Genomic DNA, 24,655 nt, shown 5'->3' on the forward strand with positions numbered 1-24,655 from the left:
ATACCTTCAAAATCACATGAAAATTCTTGGAAGTCAAAGTTTGTAATTACCATATTATAATGCTGTAATTCATCCTCCTTTATGTTCCAAATGTTCCCTTTTGTTTCAAGGTAATAACGTACAAATGATGTTTAATGTTGATGAATGAAACACTCGTTTCTGTGCATTAACCTTTTTAACCTTATTAACTAATTTACTTACCATCTAATTTTATGGTGAAGTGGCAAAATGATTTTCAGGAAACATCTAGTTTGTATAAGAACTATGAATCAGGGCTGCAAAATGTTAAACGACCTGCTATCTTTAAACGTGTTTCCCTTATTATTACAATTTGTTTGTGGCCCCTCGTTCCCCTGTTACATAAATTTGTTTCTAATATTACTCAGATATGTATTGTTAATACCAAGCTAATACTTTGGTAATTAGTTAAATATGCCATTACTTAAATATTACCTCTTTTTTAATCAAACTATTACCATGTCATTTCCAAGCTGTGATGCAAAGTGCTGCTGAAGGCAGAGGTGAGTCACACTAAGCTGAATCCAAGGCTGGAAGCTCCAGAGGAGGAAATTCATTTAGTTTTACATGTGGTATGAACAGGGGCCTGTTTAAAGTAGCTGGTTTACAGATAACTCTGGACAAAATTGTGAAACTAAAGTCTGGTAATGAGAATGTCCACTTACTCAACATGTCTTGTGGCTGCATTGCATTACGGTCTATTATGACTGCTGCTGATGAGGAAATGGTTGATCAATTGTGCAGAACTGACACAGGCCTTTTGACTGTGACACACTAAAACCAGACAATGACTGATGATATTTTGAAAGGATGCAGTCTTTGAATGCTGCTGTACTCGTATGAAATTATCTTCACATCACTGACATTTAAATCGTTATCCAAAAAAAGTAAGGACACTATCCCACCAGACACAACAAAAACATAAAATTGAAGCATGAATGGCAAGTGAGATTGTCAACGCAAAACCGTCAAAAACATTATGTAGTTGCACATAACACATGTTGCAATAATACACAGTGATCAGGTTGACATTTATGCCCACAAAAAGCAAAAAATGTTGCCCTTTGACATTTTAAACAAAAAAATGACATTTGTTTAGTCAATATTCAAAAGTGTTTTTGAGTTGGATTTCCCCTCCGTTTTGTAGGAGACTTTCTGCTAATGCAAAGCACTGCCGCAAATATGACTGATTGCATGTAAGGATGAGGACTTGTAATGCAAGGGGATTTAAGGATTCTGAACAAATGGGATTTTAAATAACTTTCCATTACAACATCATGAAGAAGTGCAGTGTTCATGTGACATCAGCCTAAAGCTGAAGAGGCAAAACAAAAGCAACCTGAATAAAGTAACTAAGGAAAGTAAGAACCCACAACAGTGTTCTTATATTACAAACACAAGGACACGTATTTGGTAATACAGATACTTGAGTATTAATGAGGCATGTGATTGGCAGAGGCAACATTTTTTATGGATCGGCATGAGTCACATTTTCAGGTTGGAAAATCCAAAATTCAGGATTAATAGTTTAAGATAAATGCCTTTATTCTTTTCTATTAACACTGGATGTTTGGTATGATTGAACAGCAAAGGCATCTCTGGTTTGAAGCTTTGCAGGCTAAACAGACAAAACATTCAACTGTGGCATCAGGTGTTCTTCTCTTAAACAACGAGGAGCGCTGTTGCTTTAAGTGCACAACAAGTGAGCGATACTGACACACCTGCTTTTGATGTGGAAAAATAAAATTAAGTAAAATTAAGTAGACATTCTACATTTAAAAGATTCCATTTAATTTGTGGATATGAATTCGGGAAGCGGTTTACAACCTTAATTCAACATGCAGTGACCATAAAGACACATGACAAAGATGTTAAAGGTGTGAGAATAAGATTAGACCAAGCCGGTAGGCAGTTTTGAGTGTTCACAGTGATTATTAGTGTACTAGCTATTCACAAAAAATCTGTTAAACAATCCTGTGAAGGGCTGTGTTCTGACGCAGAACAATCAAGCTTATAAAAGGGAAGCATAATGTTGATTCTGTTTAGAAGTTGTGATGTTGAAAATCAAATGTACAAAAAGAGGAAGAAGGTGGCATTCAGAAACTAATTCAGTCCTGTTCATATAAAGCTACATATAGCTTTACGATGCTGATCTTGTACAAGCTGTAGCGTGCAGACGTCTGATCCACGAGGAAAAGGAAACTCATCTGTGGCACAGTTTTTAGCGTCATTCAGAGGAAATGGTGTACCATTCGTAAAGATCTCAGAAATCATCTCAGCAAATACAGATCTGCTTTCCAAGCGGCGTCTCGTACCGAGCATGGGCTTACCATCACAGAGTGACGCAGCATGTTTGAGGGAGTATGGTTACACATACAAATGAAGCCCTTAAGTCTACTTTGGTACCTAAATTCATTCTGCTGTAGGGTTACTCACATCCACAACACATCTACAATTTACAGTGTTTCACTAAGTTAGAAAAACTGTAGGAAATACTGTCTGTAAAACCAGGTGGTCAGAAGCTTAGGAAATTGTGTCAAATGGCACATAAAGGTCCATAAACGTTGATGTGCTGTACAGATATCTTTCCATTGTTTCCATCCTCTTGGCAAGGGATGAGCACGATCATTGCCATTTCTAGACGCTTTCAAAGCACATGAACAAAAAAAGAATCCTTTTACTTGGCTATGCTGTAAAAAGGTAATTCAACTATATAAAAACTCCAAAGGAACTGTACAAAATAAAATCATCAGGATTGAGTCTGCTCTTTCATCTGATAAGGCACATTTTCATACATGTATTCCTCATGAATAGTGTCCACCAGCCTTTAGTGTTGCTGGGAAAAAAATAAAATAGAAGGCAAAAAAAACTGCTTTTTTCACACGTAAGCGCCCAACGCTGCGTGAAACTCTGTGAGACACTGAACAAGCTGCTGAAACTTGGGCCTCTCCTCTGGGTCCAGGGCCCAGCAACAAGCCATCACTGCAAACCTGCAACACAGGGGCAAGCAAAAACAATGGGTCAAATCAAATGTCTGTCCACGAGCAGTTTTTTACGTGCGCCTCTGTGTGTGTGTGTGTGTGTGTGTGTGTGTGTGTGTGTGTGTGTGTGTGTGTGTGTGTAAGACAGGATGCAGTGGGAGAAAGGAGGAGGGTGACGGGCAACAAAAATGTAGAGCTGGCATCAAACTCCGGCCTTTGTAATTTCATAGTACAAACTTTCAATGTGTTACACTTACAGGACGCGAGTGAGATATAATCACTTCCTAATCAATGCATGCCCTGAAATGTTTTATTTCACAACCTCTAATATTTACGAAAAGGAAGCTGGGACCTCACCACCTATTGTATTGGAGGGAAATTGTAAGGGAACCATGTTCAGTTATTTAACAGATTTCTGTTAATTACTGAGTAAGTTCTTTGTGGATATTCAACATTCAGGGGTTTCCCAGCACACTGTTTTTAATGGAAGTAAATGTGCAGTGCAGTTCACAATGTGTCGTTTTCCAAGTACTGGAAAAGTAAAGGCTCAAATCTCCTCTTCAGACTGCAGTCTGGAAGCTGAGCAGGACGTTTTTTGCTGCTGGTTCAAGATTGTTTGTTGTCATTTATCCACATATAAAGTACACAAAATGCCGTTTCTCAAGTTCCATGGTGCTCAATACAAGAACACAATAATCAACTTACAAGACAAGACACAAACATGTAACTAAACTAGACGAGACAAAAAAAAAGGACTAGATATATTTAGGTGGACTGAACGTGGTTTGCCTGGAGCATTGTACAGTGCGTAGTTCAACCTCACCTGACTTTATACAAATAACAGCAGCATCAGAAATTAAAATAGCAGCAGAGGTCAGTAATAATGCTGTAATAATGTAATAATGCTATGCAATGTTAACTACATTTACATGAAGTAACATTCAACATTTGCATTTCACTACTACCTACTTGTTTGGATTGTTACAAATACTTTGCTTTAAAAATACCAAGTAGTCAAACAGTGAGAAAATTCCCACCCTTGAGGTGATGCATCGTAATGCACCGAGATATTGAATCGAATCGTTGCCCTGATAATCAAATTGAATCGTGAGACCAGTGAAGATGCACACCCCTACAATGAAGCTAAGAAATTAATAGATTTTAGCAATATTGCTTAAATAATACAAATATTATTGGCAGGCAGCACTAAAATGCAATTGGTTGAACAGAAGGCTTAGTGTTGTTGGATAAAGGAAGTCAGGAGTATAATTACTGAGTTAGCAGACATCCAGACAGCTGCGCACTGTCAGCATAAAGGTGAAAGAAATGGCATGGCTATGAATGATACGAACAAGCGGGAGCATATATAATGAATATACAATCTGAACTTTATTTTGAATACGCCCCAGAGTTCTGTTTGTAAATAAATACTGATGAACCATACATAGTAGTTGCGCACATCCAAATACCATTTAAGGAAGGTGCTGAATCATTAGAAGTGGCACGTGCCAGTGGATGTGCCAATAAATTACACTAAAGGGACCCCCTTTCATGTTTTCATTAAATAAATACTGATAAAATGTCCAAATGATTGATAATTCAAAGAGGTATTTCAAAAATTGTGAATCACCACAAGGACCACCTGTCCAAGTACATACGGTCATAAATATGCACAGGAAATATAAGGCTAATGGGTCCAGCAGTATGCAAGAAAAGCAGCACACACACACACACACACACACACACACACACACACACACACACACACACGACCAAGTCGATCATGCGTCACAAACTAATTCACCCGGGTGGTCCACCACTGCAGCCGTGCTCTGAGCCAGGAAAAGCCCTGTTATTATCCAGCAGTGAAAAGGTGACAGCCTCAGTGCATACTTGATATTGAGGAAATAGCCTGTAAATAATAATGCTGCGGTGGGAAAATGACGCCTGTGGGCACAGGCTGATCCATCTTCTTGACAGTTGCAGGATGTTGATAAGCTTCACATCGACCAACGCTAGTAGCTGCTGAACATTTCAATTTGATTCAGCTCCCATGTAACACAATGTGTCACTTCATTTGGTAATAACAAGGTTGGCTGTAGCTAAACATGCACACACGTGCTTCACTGCAGAGATCTACAAACTTACAATATGTGTTTATATTGATAACAACGATAAGGATTAGCATGGCTACAAACATGTCCTGTTGCCCAGAAAGAGACTGAGACATTACCATCACGTCAGCTATCCATATCACCGCCGTGTTGTTACAGTTGTCTTGATCCTGTCGAAGTATGCGCCCAATCATTTCCGCAGTCTCACTTCCGCGCTCAGTGGTGTCATGCCCGTATTCTTAATTAATATCTCGTTACTCACATGATCTAGGATTTGTCTAAGGCACTTATTTTGAAAGACATTTACAGCCATCCCCCTTATTATTTTTCCACATTTTGGACCCATATAACAGGAAGGGCACAACCAGCATCTTTATACAGTTTCATTTTAGTTCTTCTTGATATGCTGTTAGATCTCTAGGTCTTCTTTATTCTCACAATTGCACTCCTAGCTTTTGATAGACATTCTTTTAAATCTTTCATACCACCTCTTTCTTTACAGACGACAGCTCCCAGCTTCTTCAACCTCACCTATTTTTTGTCTCTCAATAGTTATTTTGTCTTGGTTTATGAACTAGATTGTTTGATTTTCTTGTCCTGTCCTTGTCAATGTTAAATATACCTTCTGATCACATCTGTTTTCTATGACAGAGTATTAGGGCCATTGTAGATGAAAAAAATACTTTTTTTAAAGTTATGGAGACGAGGGAAAACACAGAAATCCACAGATTAAATTTGTAAATTTACAAGAGAAAAAACTTTGATATTTCCCCATTCCCGGCTCCTTATTTATTTATGTATTTATTTACAATGGCCTTAATACTCATAGTTTTGTTGATCCTTGATTACTTTCTTAATAATTTTAGCTTTTTTATTTTTACAGTGTATTTATCTGTTGTTAATTAGTAGGGGAAAAAAGATATGTATTCTTAGTGAGGCACTTACATTTAATTATGACAATGATTTTTTACTTTCATTTGTGTTTAATCTGCTGATTATTTTCTCAACTGATGTTTTTTTTCTACAGAATGTCAACAAAAGTGAGATTTTTTTGTCAATCTTTCTCAGAGGACAGTGTGACATTTGTTTGGTCAATTCAAAAGCTTTGTTTTCTCAGAAATCGAGTGTTTGTATTTCAATGTGTGTGTTTGTGTGACCTCGGTAAGTCAACGTACAGTTCATCTGGACAGTTGATAGGTTGTGCTATTCTGTACCCATCCTTCAGGTAGGCCGACATCTCAAAAGGGTCGATGTCGACGTAGGGGGTCTGACCCAGAGTCATGAGTTCCCACAGCGTCACTCCGAAGGCCCACTGTGAAAACAAAACGCATGATTAACACAGGCCAGTTCTGAGCATTCATTTACAATATTTTTTAAAAAGCTGTTGTCTTTAATGTGTTTTCAAACAGTATAAACATAATCACCATTGATTTCCGTGTGCGGAAATCCAGTGGTGCCCACTTGCATTCAAATAACAATGCAAGGAAATAATGTTGAAAAATTTATACTGAATATAAATCATTGTTGAAAGTTTTTGTTAAAAGACTGAAAGTAAACAGTAGGGTGGCCGTTGTTTTTAGGAGACTTGAGGGCCCGCCCTGCATGTGTTGTTGTGCTGACCCTTTACTCTGACTTCCCTGTTCGTGTTAACAGTGATCAACAGTCAACATTATTAACCCATATCTGAAGCTGCACTCAAAAATTAATGTGCTTGGTGTTTGACCCTGCACTTGTTATTCAGAATTTTAGGAGTCAGGAATCCTTATCAAAGATACTGGGCAGCTCTTGCTAACCTGACAGTGACTTATGAACAGAATAGAGCAAGTTTCTGTTTTGTTAGCACGTCATAACCTTTAATGGGGTTACAAAGGGCCTTTAAAGGAAGTGAAAGACAAGGGGCACGTTGATGAATAGTGAAAAACATGATGTACAGCAATCCACCCTGTTCCATCATCAGTATCCTGCCACCATTCCCAACAAGACCTAAACATAGCCACGTTCTCATCCTGCCCAGCTTGTTATCCAATGTGCCTAACCACCGCTTGGTAACTACTGCCATAAGGGTATGGAGCAGTTATGTGCACAACACTGGCATGTGTGATGCACTTATGATGCTACACAGCTCCAGGAACCTGTCTGGACTTCCCCTAAAGCTTAGTCGGCTGGTAATGCCAGACCTCTGTTAACTGTAAGTGCAGGGAAAGGGGTGATTGCTATGTAGCGGTGTGACCATAAGAGGTATGTAGAGGGGTGGGGGCATCTCTGAGTGGTGTCTCTAAGGATCTGTCGAGCTTCCTGACTGTCTCCGCCACACCCGCTCTGCTATCCTGAGACAGGAAAGAGGGAAGAGCCAGAGACAGATGGTGCTCAACCGTGTACCTCCCTTCTCTCCTACACCTTGACCAAATCTAAGAATGGCTTGGATACAACTGGTGCCACATCCTGCATCACATTCTCTGTATTATGTCCCCTGACAATGTTTCAGTTTATAACAATCTTTGAGACAGGAAAGGTTATTTTTATGGTGAAAATGCTATTGCATGGTTAAGCTACAATTACAAGTACATTCTGCAGTTCTTACCACATCACTAGCGCTAGAGAAGTCGTTGTTGAGTAAGCTTTCCAGGGCCATCCAGCGGACGGGCCGGTTCTCATTATCCCCCAGACAGTGGTAATCCATGGGAAATAGGTCTCGGGCAAGGGCATTGTCTGTGATCTTTACCTGCATGTTGTCGTCAATGCTGTCAGGGGCGGGAGGAGAGAGAAAAGTCGGAGTCTTTATTTTTAGTAATTCAATTCCAAACCAAATCACCTGAAAGCTACAGGGAAGAACTGAGCAGAAATGACGACAGCTCTGAGCCAGGTCAGGACACTTACACGCAGTTCCTGGCAGCGAGGTCTTTGTGTATGACCTCCCTGCGAGCCAGGTAGCTCATTCCACATGCAATCTGGATGGCCATGTAAACCAAGTCTTGTTGAGAAATTGCCTGAAAGGAAATGAGGGAGCAGGAGACAATGTGCAATTGAGAAACAAACAGGAAAAACATAGGCGGAGACATGACTTTACTGTGGCAAAATTGGTCTACTGTGTCAAATTGTTTTTATTTCCTATGAATTGGGACAAAGTCAACTACAGGTCAAAGACAGGAGTTACATAAACAAAGACTATTTTAGTGTTTACATGCAGGTGTAAGGCTAGTCAACTGAAAAACACTCCTTGTTTAAACCAGCACTGGTGCCAAGGAAAAGGCTTTGCTTCAAATATAAAAACACACTTTTCAGAGGGAGTTGGTTACATAATTACCTGATTATCAATAATGCGGAAGAAAAAAATTCCAACTCTCACGCAACAAAACACATGTTTTTATCTAGTGGCAAGGCTTTAGGGATGGCAATGTCAGCCTATCGGTCCTCTAGCACAAGCAGGTTGACATATTTGGCTTTTAGTGAAGTATCATCTTTATTTAATGGATTTTCATGACTTCGGCACTAATTTCAGTTATACCAAGAAGATGAGCGCCACCATGAGGTTTTGTTTTTGAGTGAAATGTCTCACCAACTCTTGGATGGACTGCAATTAAATGTGGAACAAACATTCATCTTGCCCACAGGATTAACTGTATTAACTTTGGTGAGCTCTTAACTTTTAATGTAGCGGCATCAACTGTTCAGTACTAATTAGCATAGGTTAGCATGCTAAACCTTGTTTTTGCTAACAGGCTGAACTAAGATGGTGAAAATGGAAAAATGATTACCTGCTAAACAGCATGTTAGTCTTGTTACTGTGAGCATGTTTGCATGCTGATGTTAGCGATTACCTCAAAGCACCACTGTGCCAAACTACAGAGCCGCTACCATGTCTGTAGATTCCACAGTATAAACGCTTCAGATTATATTAGTGTTGAATGAGCGTCTCAGTTCCTAACTCAAAGGTCGATATTAAAGAAAATTGTTTTTTTGTGCTTGGAGCTGCTGAAGGACTTGTGGACAGTGTCTTGGCCAGCAGGTGTGTCTGAAAAAAGCCTTAGAAATGCGCAGAGTAAAGACACCTGACTGGTAACAAAGTGAAGGTACCTCCTATAATGATGTATATAAACCGCCTGGGTAGCGTAAAAAGTCAACCTTGCCTTGTAAGAGAGCTCCTGAAGCAACAGTATCATACATTAATGTGTATATTCATATATTTTTGGATTCAAATTAATTCAGGCAGTTGCCCAATCCCTGGCTCAGACACACAGAGTGGAAATGTTTGTTTAATCTTATCTGACAGTGGACAGTGTGATAGAGTTTAGAATTTAATTAATTAAAACACAAAAAAAAGTCTTGGCAACCAGTGAACAAAGATAAGTAAATTTTAAGTCAACAACTCAAGCAAGATGTGTGTAGCTAGTACCAGACAGCTCCGTATCCACCATGCACAGTAACTTTAACAGATGGTTATCAGTGGAAAAATGACAACTGTGGAAAAGGTCAACACTCCAGCGTTTTTTCTCTCACCGTTCTACCTTCCAAACCAGGTGTTCACTTTCAGAATGAATGCCACACTGTGGCATTGTGCTCCCCCCCCCATACTGATGCATTTCTGATTTACAGCTCGATGTTTATTGCAACAGCACAACTTAATAACTATGTCTTTGTCTCCTACAACAGCCAAAACTACATAACGAGATTGCTGAGAACGAAGGTGCCAATGTGTTACCTGAAACTTTACAAAGCGGTTTTGATTCATGCAAACAGATGGCAAGCTTCATCTTGTCATTGTAAAGTGTTTGCTACATCTGTATTTTGGGATTGATTGATTGGTTGGATCTGTGCTGTGGCTTTGCCAAGCACATCAAAGATCCCTGGTTTTAACCTGTACAAAAGCCTGATTGTCTTAACATAGTGAATAAAAATCTTTGCCCTGAGCACCTGCTTCACAACTATATCAACACTCCTTCTAATAACAGTGTAAACAGTAGTTACTGGTAGGTGTTACTTGGTGTGGATTGCTGCAAACACACAAAATGTTCTTTCAGGCTTCACTCTAAGATAGAATATGACTTCCAATTTAGGGGATTTATTTTAATAGATTAATAAATATTTCTATCCAATGCCATACATGAGTTGCACTGAGGCATTTATCTTAATAGCTTAATAGATGACTCATGTTTTAGCTCCACTACATCTATGCTGAGTTGAAGCCTCACCTGTGGGTTATTAGCCTCAGCTAGCTTGCACTGCCGTAGGAACAGCTTGAGATTCCCCCAAGCCATGAAAGGCAAAAGCACCATGGGCTTCTCTCCGTCTTCTGTACACACATGACTTATGGGCAACAGATTTCTGAAAGTGGAGAGAAAGGGTAGCGTAATGAGCATCAATACGTTAATGTGCACACGTATATGGGGTTCTTAGAAAATACATGTTAGCATCCAAACCATTGCCAGACCTCGGCAGAGGAGGTGTCCGCAAGTTAGTAATATCTTATGAACTTGCTGACTTCAAAAAGAAGAAAGAGGAAGGAGTGGGCAGACATGACGACAATCTTTTCCACACAAAGAAAGTACAGTGAAAAGTCCAAGCCTCCTGAGAAATTTGGGGCAAAACTGGATAAACTGATGCTTCTGTAAATTTAAACTAAATTCAATGCATTCAGACCGTGACTCCAGTATCAAAAGGGAGACCACTTTTTGGTGAAATAAATGATTGTGTTATAAAAAGCCACACCAGAGCAAGCTAGAGTGCAATTTGTGAAAATTGTGTTACATTTATGTCGGAAAACATGTTTTGTTCCATTACAGTATGTGGACCATGTGTAAAAATGTGGTCTTCTTTCATCAGTGTTCAAACCGAGCCATTTAAAAGACGACCACAGGAACTGCTCTGACCTAACGCAGTGTTGGGATAGGAGTAAACCAGAATCTTTGTTGCTACATTAGAAACCTAAACTGTTGCACAAGTGGAAAACAATGACAATACAGAAACCAACATAAGCCCATAAGTATAGTTCAGGTTAATTTTGTGTTTAATATTTGGGTGACAATGGCCTTGTGGTCTAAGAGGCACACCATAACGGGGTTATGTTTGGGGTTAAATTTTGGCAATATGTCTTTTAAATTTAGATTTTTCCCCAATGTGATACATATTTGACCAAAAAAAGCAAATGCTGCAAAAAATAGTTTGCTTCAACTCACCTATGATGAAGTCCACGAAGCTTGCAACTTTCAGTCAACATCATGGTCACCTGCACCTCAGACGCATGATCTGAAGAATGGTTATCAGACACAAAATCTAATTTTAAAAACAATAGCAATCTGGCAGAACTTGAGTGACCTGTGCAGTAACAAAGTTGAAACGTTAAGGATCTCATTTCTGTACTCTAATGTAGTGTTGGTTTTTTATTTGTTTCCCTGCACAGATTCCTCTGCGGACAGTCATTTGTAGTGGGAAACTTCAGAGGAAAGCTGACTTGTGCCAAGCCCGCTGAGGTCCAGTTTTTAATCTGTGTATGCAGCTTTGCCATCATCTAGTGCTTATGGAAAGCAGTATTGTTCCCTTCCCAAAAGGTACATGAGGAGGAAGTAAAGACTTTAACAAAGTCAAGACTGGCATTAGGATATTGTTCACGGAGTGGTATCCACCCCTCCCTGAGTAAACATGAGAGAATGGAGAGGTCAGAAGGCAACCAGCAGACAAAGCTGACACATGCTGTTAACAAAGAACCTGACAGTCTCACATAAAGGAGTCCTTTCTCTGGCATGCAAACCCTGTAGCATGAGTAACACATATTATTCATTACCTGTCAAATGTGCGTGCCTGTTTACTGGATTGAAACCATGTATGGCCATCGGCTGAAGCCATTACAAAAGCACCTACTATGTCTGATAAACACTGTATAACAATCTACGAGGCTCAATAAATAAAAGGAATCAATAATTGAACACTTTCAACTGAACTGTTATGTTTCAGTCCATCGTCGGCCTTCTTCATTTTTCATACGTCTTTGGCGTTACAGTAATTTACAGTATTTACAACGATACAGTTTCGGTCCGGTGACATTAATTGAGCATTGCAGGGTGCACTTTCCAAACCGAGATTCTTAGAAAATTCTTAGAAAAGCCACGGTGAGTTGCACACACAGTTGGAAAAACTTACAACACACACGCCTTGACAATATCTAAATTTCTTTGACAGCTGTTCATTCAACTGTGCTCTGCAGCCGGGTTGGAGTGCATACCTTTCACTGTCTTCACAAAGACCTGCTTTTCCTTAGTGGGGTCCTTTTCATCCAGCAGCACGCCGTGGAATATGCGGCCAAACGTACCTGTTAATGACAAACCACAGGTTTTTTATTTGAGGAAAATGCCAGGAGAGAGACAGCCAGAGGCCTCACATGCAAACATCTAAATGTCACCTCACTCACAGGCCGTCACGCCCGACTGATCTGTGGACAGAGATGGACAGGCTTCTGCTTAAAAAGCTTTGTCTCTTTACGGGATTAGGCAGCATTGCCTCTTGTCTCACTGACATGAGCCCAAACAAGAAAGATTCACTGGAGCTCAGAAGACCTTACATCACTTACACATACAGCGTGGAAAGGCAAAGTGAGCACGTTCATCATCTCCTTTGTCTAAACTGTCAGCCCATTGCTCCAGGACTTTACTGAGGTAAAATGCCATTTGAGAAGATAAACCATCAACATAAACTTAAAAAAAAAAAAATCTGAGCCCTAAGGCTAGCTCTGCGTAGTGTTTCAACAGGAGAGGAGACAAAGCACAACAACAGGGTTAGTGTGTAACTGTCTCCCTCACGCCCCTACCTTCTCTGTCAAGCATGTCTGGACCTGCTGGCTCCCAAAAACAGATCCCAACTCAGAGTTCAACCGCCACAGAGACATGGCCTTGTAGGTTTTGTATTTGTCATTTCTTAATCGTTATCTCTCATGGTTTTAATATTATTTTGCAGTAATTTTTTATAAAGGATCTGGTGTATGAGGTTTGACACCAAAATTACATAGAAGTGTTTTGAAGTAAATTAATAAGAATTTTGAACAGAGTACCGCCCATGTTCTGATTTCATTTCTAGACAGAAACAATGCACATAAACCACCAGAGAGACCTTTAAGTGGCATTTTAAAACAGAACACCCACACTTTTCACTTCCATTGTGTTGCAGTCAGCCTTGGGTAACTATTACATCATTCACACAGCCACACTAAACCTCAGTGTGGGCAAATCTCCAGAAAGTGAAGGACAGTCTTGTTTAGCTCTATCACTCCATTACGATGCTGAATCATCTCCAAAAGAATCCAGCGAGAAAAACTGATCGAGCCAAACTGAAGCCCAAACACTTGTGTTTGTCTTTGATATAAAGCCAGAGAGAGAGAGATTTAGAAATGTCAACATCTAAGGCTTCCTGTCAATATGTAATATGCCTCAGCAAGAATGAACTTTAGCTACTTTAGGTTCACGGCAAGTGTTCACTGACACTGATCTGATGAGGCATGCTCATACACTGCAAGAAAAAACAACAGTAGTAGTCATATTAATGGCCTAGGTCACGTCTCCTTTATCAGACACACAAATACACAAGAATAATAAGGATGTTCAGGAAAAAGAAAATAAATGTACATTCTTGTATTTCCGCATTCATTAAGCTATTGAAAATAAACAGAAATCAACCGTTTGTGCACGAAACTCTGTTCATCAGGATCTAGATTTCACCTGACAGATTTTTAACCTCGTCAGACTCAACAACATTATGGAGCAACTTCTGAATTTGTCTTGCACCTTTTCCCAAAGTGGTATCCTCGATAGTTACAATTTGCAGCTGGTAACACTTGCTAGTGGAAACTTGTAACAGAATAAATCTAAACAATTCTGAGGCTCTTGTATACGGCGTCAGATTTATGATATAAGTTGTGAGCCCGTTAAAACATACTAACAAGCAAATTATATTATTTTCACAAGCAGAGACATTAACTGCTACTGCACAATATCGGTCATTGCGCACAAATTAAACAAGTGAGAGTTGTACAAGCAGCTGCGAGTAACAAACAAAACATAGGGAGAGGAAAAAATGGCAACTGAGAAGGGGTGGGAATCTTTGGGCACCTCACTATTCGATTACGATTCAGAGGGCTGCCATGCAACTAGAAAACGATTATCGACGCATCTTGATTTTTTTCTATGGGATTTCTGGATAATTACTATGCATTTAATTTGCACATTAGAAACGAAAAGAAAAGTAGCTTAAAAAGGACTAGCTTGCTTCCCTAATTTACAAATAAACCACAGCTCCTCCTGGTCACCACCTTCTTCTCTTAATAACCAGTTTTCAGACTGCTCTGAAAACTGAAATATAATTTAACTGGTATCAGGATGTACAGTATGTGTACAGGACAGAGCTGTACACAAGTTTAACTTGTACACTTCTCAACCCTGGACAAATAAGTAGTAATGACATACAGCTCACATTAACATTTCGTTTACTCTGATTTAGCTGGCGTTAAATAGCAGCCAAAGTACAGGGGAGATGTTAGCTAGCGCTAACCGCCCTCACTTTCCAGCTGTTGAGGAAACTACAGACTTATTTTATTATCTTATTAACGGTCACGCTGTGACCTACGATGGATGTTTACTGCCAGACTGAAAACGTACTGCCAATATCTCTAATAACTCCGCTAACTTTCTGCCGCACTCTCGCTCTCTCTCTCTCATCCGCTACGCATGCACAGGACACACGGAGCCAGCACAGCGGTCAGTGTAGCCGTGCTCACACAGCGTGACAGGGAATATAAGCTGTCCATTGATAGTAATGATAGTGTTCAATTTTAGTAGGGTGGAAGCACGTTATTCATTCTGAAGCAGTGCAGGTGTGCTGAACACAAGGGAACACAGGTCTCTGTTAGGTGCACACCACAGACTGTCAGGGCGCTGCACTTCCGCACTTCAGAGTTCCGCCTTTTGCGTTCCATCAACGCTACCTTATTAATTAACATTTGAATAATCGATTTTTGACATAATCGATTCAGAATCTTTCACGTATGCATCGCAATTCATCTAAGAATAGATTTTTTTCTCCCATCCCATACAGAACTAAGCAGTCACCATGCAAGTGAAAGCTTCTGCTTGGCAAGTGCTGGAGGGCATTCGCTCTCACAGGTTAACTCCAAGTTGAGTTCTGCTCGCGCAAATCAACAAGACCAAGGGAGGCACTTGACCTGTCCTCAGACTACTCTGCCTAATCTCTCTTTGATTTACGGAGTTTTATCACACTCACAACATATAACATAAAATCTAGTGCATTACTTGTGTCTTGTAAACAGGCGTGTCTGTATCTGACTACACCTTACATTTGGTTGCTAGTGGGGCCAAATGTATCTCTGACCACCAGAGGAGGGGGTTTGGGCAACTGGACAACAAAGTGCTTTAAATGCTTTTGGGTGCATGTACACCTGTACGCTTACATTATTAAATGCTATCCAATTACAAATGAGGCCCACATTAACCAAACCAAGGGTTTGAGTGCTACAGTATTAAACATTATCTGAATCAATATTCAAATTTCAGAATAAATTTCACATATTTATTGCTACTAGAAATTTTCAATGATTTACAGAAAGAAAATAAACTATTAAACTGAAATCATAAACAGAATATCATCTCTGCAAACCCTCAAGGAATTTATTTTAAAAATGAACAAAATGATCATAGGCTTAATTGTTGCATCTCCCCTTCTATTCCTCTCTGTAGTTTGTAGTAGCATTAGCTAATGCAAATAAACTCTTGATCTTTGCTCTTAAAGGTTGTAAGACTGGGGATCTTAAGAGAACTTCTGCTCTCCCGGTTCAGAAAATGTAACATTCTTTCAGTATAAGACAAATAATCATGAGATATGTGTTTATATATGCTGTATTCAGAAAGTATGGCTGTCCACCGAGGGTCCCCATCCAACCTGACAGAGCTTGAGAGGATCTGCAGGGAAGAATGGCAGAAAATCCTCAAATCCAGGTGTGCAAAGCTTGTCACGTCATACCCAAAAGACTTGAGGCTCTAATCACTGCCAAAAGTGCTTCAACTAAGTACCGAGTTTTGGGTCTGAATACTTCTGTCAATGTGATGCTTCAGGGTCACTGCACAATCCGATAGATGAGAGCAGTCATACGTCACTTTCCTGATGTTGTATATGTCAGGATTGTCCACGTTGATCGCCATCGACATAACATAATTGTTTGCCTGACTGGCCAAAGGATTCTCCTAAATAGATAAAAAGCAATAAGTTTTTCTTATTTTATGCTGTTAAATTGGGAAAGACTTGGGATTTTTCCATTTAGCACCAGTCAAATTAGGGGGTTTGGCTTTCACCCAAAAAGTGGCAGGGCATGATGCAGGGGCAAAGTGCCTGTGCTGCTCTCAAGACTTTTGAAGTTTTTTTTTTTACATGTTTAATTGTTTGGATTTTCCCTTTTCTGTTGCAGTGCAAATACATAAAAACATATTATATCTATTAATATGGAATATTAAATATAAAATACAAATACTCCTATGACATAAGTTGTGGTGAGCTGTTTGATCAATTTGTCACTTTTACTTATAGAACTTTTTTTTTTTTTACTTTATTCAAATGTTTTTTAAATTTACATATTATATCAACATCTGCACCCATCCCCTGGGAGACTGGCCAGAAATAAAAATAGTAACAATACTAGTAACAAATATTATTAAGAACATAAAAATCAATCAATAAATACCTCTTCAGCCCAGCAGGTATACACCGGTGAGGAAAGCTAGATTTCCAATTATATAGAAGGTCAGTTTGTAAGGAAGTCCAACATCCAGTTCCAGAGCGCTGTATATAAACCCAGAGTGCTAAATTTGCCAATCGGTTTCATGGGGGAGATTGTGTTGAATGCTGAGCTGAAAACAGCATTCTGACGTAGGTGTTGTTTTTCTCAAGGTGTGTAAAAATCATGTCCAGGTTGACTGGGATGTTGTTTTTTTATGTGTTGGAGAACCAGTATCATCCAGTGCATCAGAATAGAGGCGAGTGTGGTAGTCATTCAGACTAGACACTGCAGATACTTTTTAGATACAGAAATGATAGTGGCTGTCTGGATGCAGGTGTGCACGCTCTCCTGTGACAGTGGTATGTTGACAACATCAAATAGCTGATTGGCACAAGTTTTTCGTACACATGGGCAGGGATGTTATCAGGCCCAGACTATGTTGAGATCAAAGAGAGCATAAAATGTCTTTAGCTAGTGGCCTCACACGTGATAGGGGCTCCTGCTTTTGTAGCATGTGATGTTTTTAATGGCCTACCACATGTGTTGGTGGTGAGGTCTCTCTCCAGTCTGTGCTGGTGTTTCCGGCTTTGCCTCCTTGATGCCAGCTTTCAGTCTTGCTCTGGCAGCGCTGTATGTTTATCCAACTCCTTAAAATGCTTTGGATCCAAAGGGTATAGTCTGGAATTAAAATAGGACTCTAGGCACAAATGACATTTTTACAGAATTGATGCTCCATGCTAGGGTGTGTGTAAGGTGCACCAGTGCCGAAGGTCAAATTTAGCTTTATCAAACAAGAGTGGAAAAAGTGGGCACCCCTGTCTTGTTCCCTTGTTTAATCATAAGTATTTGGATAACACACTATTGGCGAGAAGAGCTGTATGTAATACTCTTAACTCATAACAGAGGTCTGCAAATAAGTTTGGAATCAGTTAGTAGTGCGCAGGACTCCCGTTCAGAGAGTTGTATGTTCAATCCTCACTTGCTGCTGGTATTTCTTCTTCCTTATTCAACTAACTGATTGTGTCGAGATCGTATTAAATATTACAATTAAGCATGTGCAGGAGTGTGTAAATCCCGGTGATTGGTCCACATCAACCTGTGGACACTTATTTTCATGTCCCCAGTATATCCAGGCAAAGGAAATTCCCGCTTTCCTCATTCTGGGGAATCTGCGATCCCACATTTTCTGACAGGCTTTTTCAGAGGTGTGTCAAGCAAGCCAGAAACTCTTTTAAATTTCTTTCAGAACTTTTCAAAGTAAAAGCTCTCAACTGAAGTATAAAGTACTACTGCAAAAATGTTCTTGCGCTTTTATTTTGTAGGCACAATCACTTTAGAGGAAGTGATTATATGAGTAACATTTGCTGTTGAGATCTGATTCAGCACCAGCCGCTATAATTATTATTTTTTTGCCACTATCAAGGTAAGCTGACCTCCTATTGCCGACCAGTGGTCTATTAGATAATATATCATAGGGCACCAAATTATTTTACAAACTATTTTAAGAAGATGGGGGAAGTGCTTGGTCACAGCACCAGAACAAGGATTGCTAACTTGAGTCTTAGAAAGTTCAAGTCTAAGGTGGGCAGGGTCTCTTTTTTTGTACTCTGGAGCCATGGAGTGGAATGAATTGCCAGATTCAGTTAAAACTTACAATAACCTTCCCACCTAACCCACCTTCAAAACTAAAATCAAGCAAAGTCTGATGGAGAGCATGCCCATATAAGGGACCTGCTTGCTATTTGGACCAGTGGTTCTTAACCTGGGGGTCGGGACCCCCCTGGGGGTCGCGAAAATACTACTATAGACACAAAATTATAGAAAAAAAAATAAAATAGACGGACTATAGTTGTGAATGGAATCACTTTGGATGGACACTGTAAATATTTTGCACCGTTTAATCCAGTAGGTCAACTGCTAACGCCAAAGAAGAATCAGACCCCGATCAGACAGAAAGCGTTTTGCAGGTTCGACAACGCGATGCGTTGAAGAGCAAAGTGAAGCATTTTTATCATGTTGCTCAGCTGTCCTGTCAGTCTAATCAAAGATTAGCCTATAGCGCCAGCGATCTGTAATTTTTGGTTATAGTAGTAAGTAATAACTGTGATAATAGCAGAAACTTGATCACAACTCACAGGTCTGTGTCTTTTGTTTTAAATCTGCTTTAAAAGAAAATAGACAAACCCTGCTCTGGCGCAAAATATTTTCAACCTCAAAAAGGGGTCGGACAGCCAGAAAGGTTAACAAGTGCTCTAGAGTCATCCTATAACTTATTAATGTGTATTTAAAACTGTATGAGGTATGGTGTAAATACAGGTAATTATGTATTTCAGACTATGAATCACACAATTTTACGAGTTACAATGGCTGCCAGTTCCTGTTCCAAACATTTTTGCTGAGATCTTGTAGCTGATCCTGAGCAGACATATTGGTCTTTCTTTGGGATTACTTAGTTAGTTACCTCTGTCATTGTGGGGGGCAAAGATCCTCGCTCAGTGACTTAGCAAATACCTCACATAGCAGTGGGCAAAGCTTGGCTGAATACTTATATACCAATCAAGGCCCAGAGCGTTATCGCTTTTTATTTTACTGATTACCCTTTGCATTTCCCCCACAGGCAAAGCACTGTCTAATGTCCCACTATATTTCAAGGTACAAGGTACAAGGTTGTTTGTTAGTCATTATACAGCACAAGTCTGAAACCGAAATTTGTAGTTCCTTCATGCTACACACACACACACACACACACACACACACACCATATGATCAAGTGTAGGCTTATATTAAAATATGGTAACATTTAAAAAAAAAGACTATATATACACAGTTATTTCTATACAAATATACAGACACATATACACCGCGAACATTTCACTGTGTTTTTTGAATTTGCATCTGGGTGAATGGAAACAGCTGCAACCGGATGATAATATGAAAGTTTCATCCTCAAAATAAACCGTCTGACACTTGGGAAACACCTTTACTGCATTTGAGCATCAAGCATCATCGATGTAAAATACAGAGTCCACCTCCTCTCATCTCGTCTTGCGCTGGCAGCTTGGAACATGGACCACCTGCCAAGTGCTTGATTGAATGTGAATCTGAATTCCGTTGTCTGGTCAACACGAGTCCCATTTTGCCCAGACCGGCTCCTCAGCAGCAGAATTAAGTCCATGCTGGGCCAGCATGGCACCTCTCCTAGCTCTCTTTCCTCTACTATCCAGTATCCAGGGTAGGCAGTTTATTATTTTGAAGAAACAATTTTACTCTGTTTACGGCCTCAGATGTATACAATTGCTCCTAGGATTTTTTAACTGACCCTTGATCTTCCGTTGATTAATAGCGCCCTTCGTAACCTTCATCTCTGAGATATAAGCTTCTGCTACTGCCTGCCGTAGTTGGTGTGCACGCACTCCCCAAATTATAATAATTATAGTGAGACTTTAAATGGAGTTGTTCTGCCCTATCTGTAGGCAGGACCCTTTCCTTATACAGGTCTGCTGAGGGCGTTGCTGCATGTTTCTCTTCTATTTGTTTAATAAGGTGGTTAGTCATCTAAGCGGTGTGGCTTCCTTCTGTTCATGCTTGCTGTACAGGAAATGACTGGCCCTGCCTACATGGCTTCCCATAAATTTCAATTCGATCGCATGAGGGGATTCATCTTCCACATGGTCATTATCTAACGCTGTACTATGGTCTGACATGACAATTTCTCCAAAATCATAGAAACTGACTAAAGGCAGGAGCCTCTTATCTAATATGAAGAAGTCTATCCTCGAGTATGATCAGTGTGCAGGGGAGAAAATGTATACTGTCTGGAGTTGGGGGTTTTTTAGTCTCCAGGGTTCTACTATCCCATAGGCCTGAAGAAAATAGTTAATGTATGTAATGTAATAAATTACATAAAAAACTTTGTTTCATTTCAGTAATGTTGGAGAACTAACAAACAATCCCACCCCTCCCTTCAGGCCTCTCTCTAAAGTCACTCACCCAAAACACATTTTCATTTGCAATAAGTGCACGGACAGAGTGCACGCAGGTAGGCACAGCAGCGTAACGAAGTAATGCGGGGCCCCGGAGCAAATATTTTCCATGGGCCTGGACAAACCAGCCTTTCATCAAAACCATGGACAGCGGCTGCCTGAACGCCAAATTAATCAAAGCAATGACCACAGAATTCCCCCAGATGCCCAGATGACATAATTTACCAGCTTACACCAACAAATCAAAACATAGAGAGACACTTTAACAATAAACACAGAACTATAGTCATCCAGAAATTCACAACAAGTCATAAGTCTACAGGTATGATCACACAATCGCAGATAGGCCTATTCATTATTTATCAACACAAGGGCAAAGCGGCCAGAGACGTTACACAGACAGGTTACAGTAAGTGCACATGATCTAAATTACGGGAGGAAGGAATGGATAGATGGATGGATGGATGATATCCAAGCATGTGATCGCGCATGACAGGCAAAAGATCATCACAACTAAATTTAATAAGTTGCAGGTAGAAGTAACATTTATTTTGATAAAATGTTCATTTTTGGAACACGTTAATAACAATGGAAACGCATAAAACCAAAAATATGTTATAAATGAAACTAGGGAGGGAGGCGCGGTGGTGCAGTGGTTAGCACTGTCGCCTCACAGCAAGAAGGTGGGTTCTCTGCGGGTGCTCCGGCTTCCTCCCACCATCCAAAGAGATGCAGGCTAGGTTAATTGGTGTCTCTAAAATTGTCCTTAGGTGTGAATGTGAGTGTGAGTGGTTGTTTGTCTATGTGTGGCCCTGCGATGGACTGGCGACCCCGCCTTTCGCCCACTGTCAGCTGGGATTGGCTCCAGCCCCCCGTGACCCTGTATGCAGGATAAGTGGTTGATGATGGATGGATGAAACTAGGGTAACCATGAACATTATATATGAGGTATCACTGAGCAATAGTGGAGTGAGGTCTTGTAGGCTGTTACAACGCTGGTAGTTATGCTTGTAGGTAGGCCGGCCAATAAGTGGTTATTACAGTCCTGCCACAGATACCAGATTTTTTTCATTTCTGTGTCACAGAATTTGATTTAATGATTGTTGTCAGGATGTAGATAAATAAATTGCTTACACCAGCTTTAAATGTGCGTCTTTCTTATTTAATACTTGTCCTGAATTTATTTTATTTTACATTTAATTTTGTCAATGTCATGTCATTTATTTCTTCTCTTGTATAATTAATAGGGAGGGTATGGGATTAGAAAATTCTAAAATATATAAATATTCCCAAACAAATGTCAAGATATTTAACTCGTAAAACACAGCATTTTGACAATTTTGGCAAGTAGCTTTTCCTTCAATTTGCTGATTGCTCGGTAGATAGAGATAGAGATCCTTTTTTTGACTTTTGTTGGGTCTTCAGAGAATTATAAAGAGTAATTCTCAGAACTTAATAAAATGTTAACCACTCCACATGACACAACCTGTGATCAGCACTTTGAAGAGCCAAGAGCAGAGTTCTGAAGGTGTGGTCACCTTTTCGGATTCTTGAGATAATGTTCACCCCTTTTTGAAGGGTACAAAAGTCATTTGGGAGCTTTTTTTAGGAGAAAGAAAGAGTAAAGAGATACAGAGAAAAAAAGAAAAAGGGAGCAAGAGATACAAATACCTTCATGCAAGACATCTCGTAGTGTGACTCTCTCCCTTGAGATGGCAATGTCTTTCACTTTAGCTTTTGCCTCCATTAGAGTAACACTCCTCAGGTCATTCTTCTCTATGCGCAGAGATGGGTAGCCTGCAGGGATGGAGAAAACAGACCCATAATAAAACACAGTCGAAAAGGACTGAGTAGTCAGTAAACCCTGATTAACACTACAAAACAACACAGGGAACATCGGTCAGAGCCACGTTTTATTCACAGAAAAGCTTCTTGTAAAAAACACACAGAATCCTCATTTGAATTCAAAGAATTTTAGCAATTTCAAGAAACATAGTCAGCAAGACGTGTACAGTACGTTGCAAATGTTGCATCAAAGCAACTTCATGCGAAGGCCTGTTTTACATCACTTCCACTTCCATTACATAACCTCCCCATGTACTCACTGTTATTAGCTGCTGACTTACTGAGGTAGGAGTGAGTTTTGACACAAATTACACACACACACACACACACCCACACAGCGTTCCCCACAGCATCTACACACAGATGAACAAACAGAGTGCAAACACGACCCCTTTATATCAACAGACGTGTTCACAACATGTCAGTGATGTCTGCAGCCTAGTGCTACCCAGGAGGACTCTGCAAGGCTGAACTGTGTCCAGTTGCTTAAACAGCCTGTAGATAAACCAGTGGATGAAAGGAGACAATGGAAAACTCACTGATACACAACCTCCAGATAAAGTTGGTGACCATGACTGTCGACAACAGTCTCTTCTTTTTCTTCTACATCCAATACTTACCCTCAGTTGTGAGTTTGATGGGTGAGAATGAAGCAGAGGGGTCAATGAGGCTTTATTGTCAAAAACAGATCCCATCTCGGTTGAAACATACACTCACCGTCCACTTTATTAGGTACACCTTGCTAGTACCGGGTTGGACCCCCTTTGCCTTCAGAACTGCCTTAATTCTTTGCGGCATACTTTCAACAAGTTGTTGGAAACATTCCTCAGAGACTTTGGTCCATATTGACATGATAGCATCACGCAATTGCTGCAGATTTGACAGATTTGATGTCAGTCTCCTGTTCCACCACATCCCGAAGGTGCTCTATTGGATTGAGATCTGGTGACTGTGGAGGCCATTGGAGGGCAGCGAACTCATTGTCAAGAAACCAGTTTGAGATGATCTGAGGTTTGTGATGTGGTGCATTATCGTGCTGGAAGTGGCCATCAGAAGATGGGTACACTGTGGTCATAAAGGGGTGGACATGGTCAGGAACAATACTCAGGTAGGCTGTTTAAACGATTCTTAGTTGGTACTAAGGGGCCCAAAGTGTGCCAAGAAAATATCCCCCACACCATTACACCACCACCAGCTGCCTGAACTGTTGATAAAAGGCGGGATGGATGCTTTCATGTTTTTAATGCTAAATTCTGACCCTACCATCTGAATATCACATCTGAAATTGAGACTCATCAGATCAGGCAACATTTTTCTAATCTTCTGGTCCCCAATTTTGGTGAGCCTGTGTGAATTGTAGCCTCAGTTTCCTGTTCTTAGCTGACAGGAGTGTCAACCGGTGTGGTCTTCTGCAGCTGTAGCCCATCTGCTTTAAGGTTTGACATGTTATGCGTTCAGAGGTGGTATTCTGCACATCTTGGTTGTAACAAGTGGTTATTTGAGTTACTGTTGCCTTTCTGTCATCTCAGACCAGTCTGCCCTTTTTCGTCTGACATCAAAAAGGCATTTTCGTCCACACAACTGCAGCTCTCTGGGTATTTTCTCTTTTTCGGAGGATTCTCTGTAAACACTAGAGATGGCTGTGCGTGAAAATCCCAGTAGATCAGCATTTTCTGAAACACTCAGACCAGCCCATCTGGCACCAACAAACATGCCACGATCAAAGTCGTTTAAAGCCCCTTTCTTCCCCGTTCTGATGCTCGGTTTGAATTTAAGCAAGTTGTCTTGACCATGTCTACATGCATTGAGTTGCTGCCATGTGATTGGCTGAGTAGCTATTTGGGTTAACAAGCAATTGAACAGATGTACCTAATAAAGTGCCCGGTGGGTCTAAATAATAAGGTACTTCGAAAGTTTAAATCTCTGCTGTAGTGTGTAAACTGTACA

At 40.2% G+C, this 24,655-nt stretch overlaps 1 protein-coding gene across 3 annotated transcripts in view; it reads right to left on the bottom strand.

The window, feature by feature from the left end:
- Window positions 1-1,538: 1,538 nt before the first annotated feature.
- The window catches only part of ryk (receptor like tyrosine kinase), a 51,648-nt gene continuing 28,531 nt past the window's right edge, over window positions 1,539-24,655 (bottom strand). For all 3 annotated transcript variants that reach the window (XM_046049026.1, XM_046049025.1, XM_046049024.1), the window contains exons 9-16: window positions 22,535-22,660; window positions 12,330-12,416; window positions 11,287-11,356; window positions 10,303-10,435; window positions 7,991-8,100; window positions 7,695-7,854; window positions 6,289-6,425; window positions 1,539-3,008 (exon numbers count right to left, since the gene is read on the bottom strand). In XM_046049026.1, coding sequence (XP_045904982.1) covers window positions 2,897-3,008; window positions 6,289-6,425; window positions 7,695-7,854; window positions 7,991-8,100; window positions 10,303-10,435; window positions 11,287-11,356; window positions 12,330-12,416; window positions 22,535-22,660 — 935 coding nt within the window. In that variant the 3' untranslated portion in view covers window positions 1,539-2,896. The remainder of the gene's footprint in view (window positions 3,009-6,288; window positions 6,426-7,694; window positions 7,855-7,990; window positions 8,101-10,302; window positions 10,436-11,286; window positions 11,357-12,329; window positions 12,417-22,534; window positions 22,661-24,655) is intronic.

Source organism: Micropterus dolomieu, linkage group LG05 (assembly GCF_021292245.1).
Source record: "Micropterus dolomieu isolate WLL.071019.BEF.003 ecotype Adirondacks linkage group LG05, ASM2129224v1, whole genome shotgun sequence".
In the NCBI taxonomy this organism is placed as follows: domain Eukaryota; kingdom Metazoa; phylum Chordata; class Actinopteri; order Centrarchiformes; family Centrarchidae; genus Micropterus; species Micropterus dolomieu.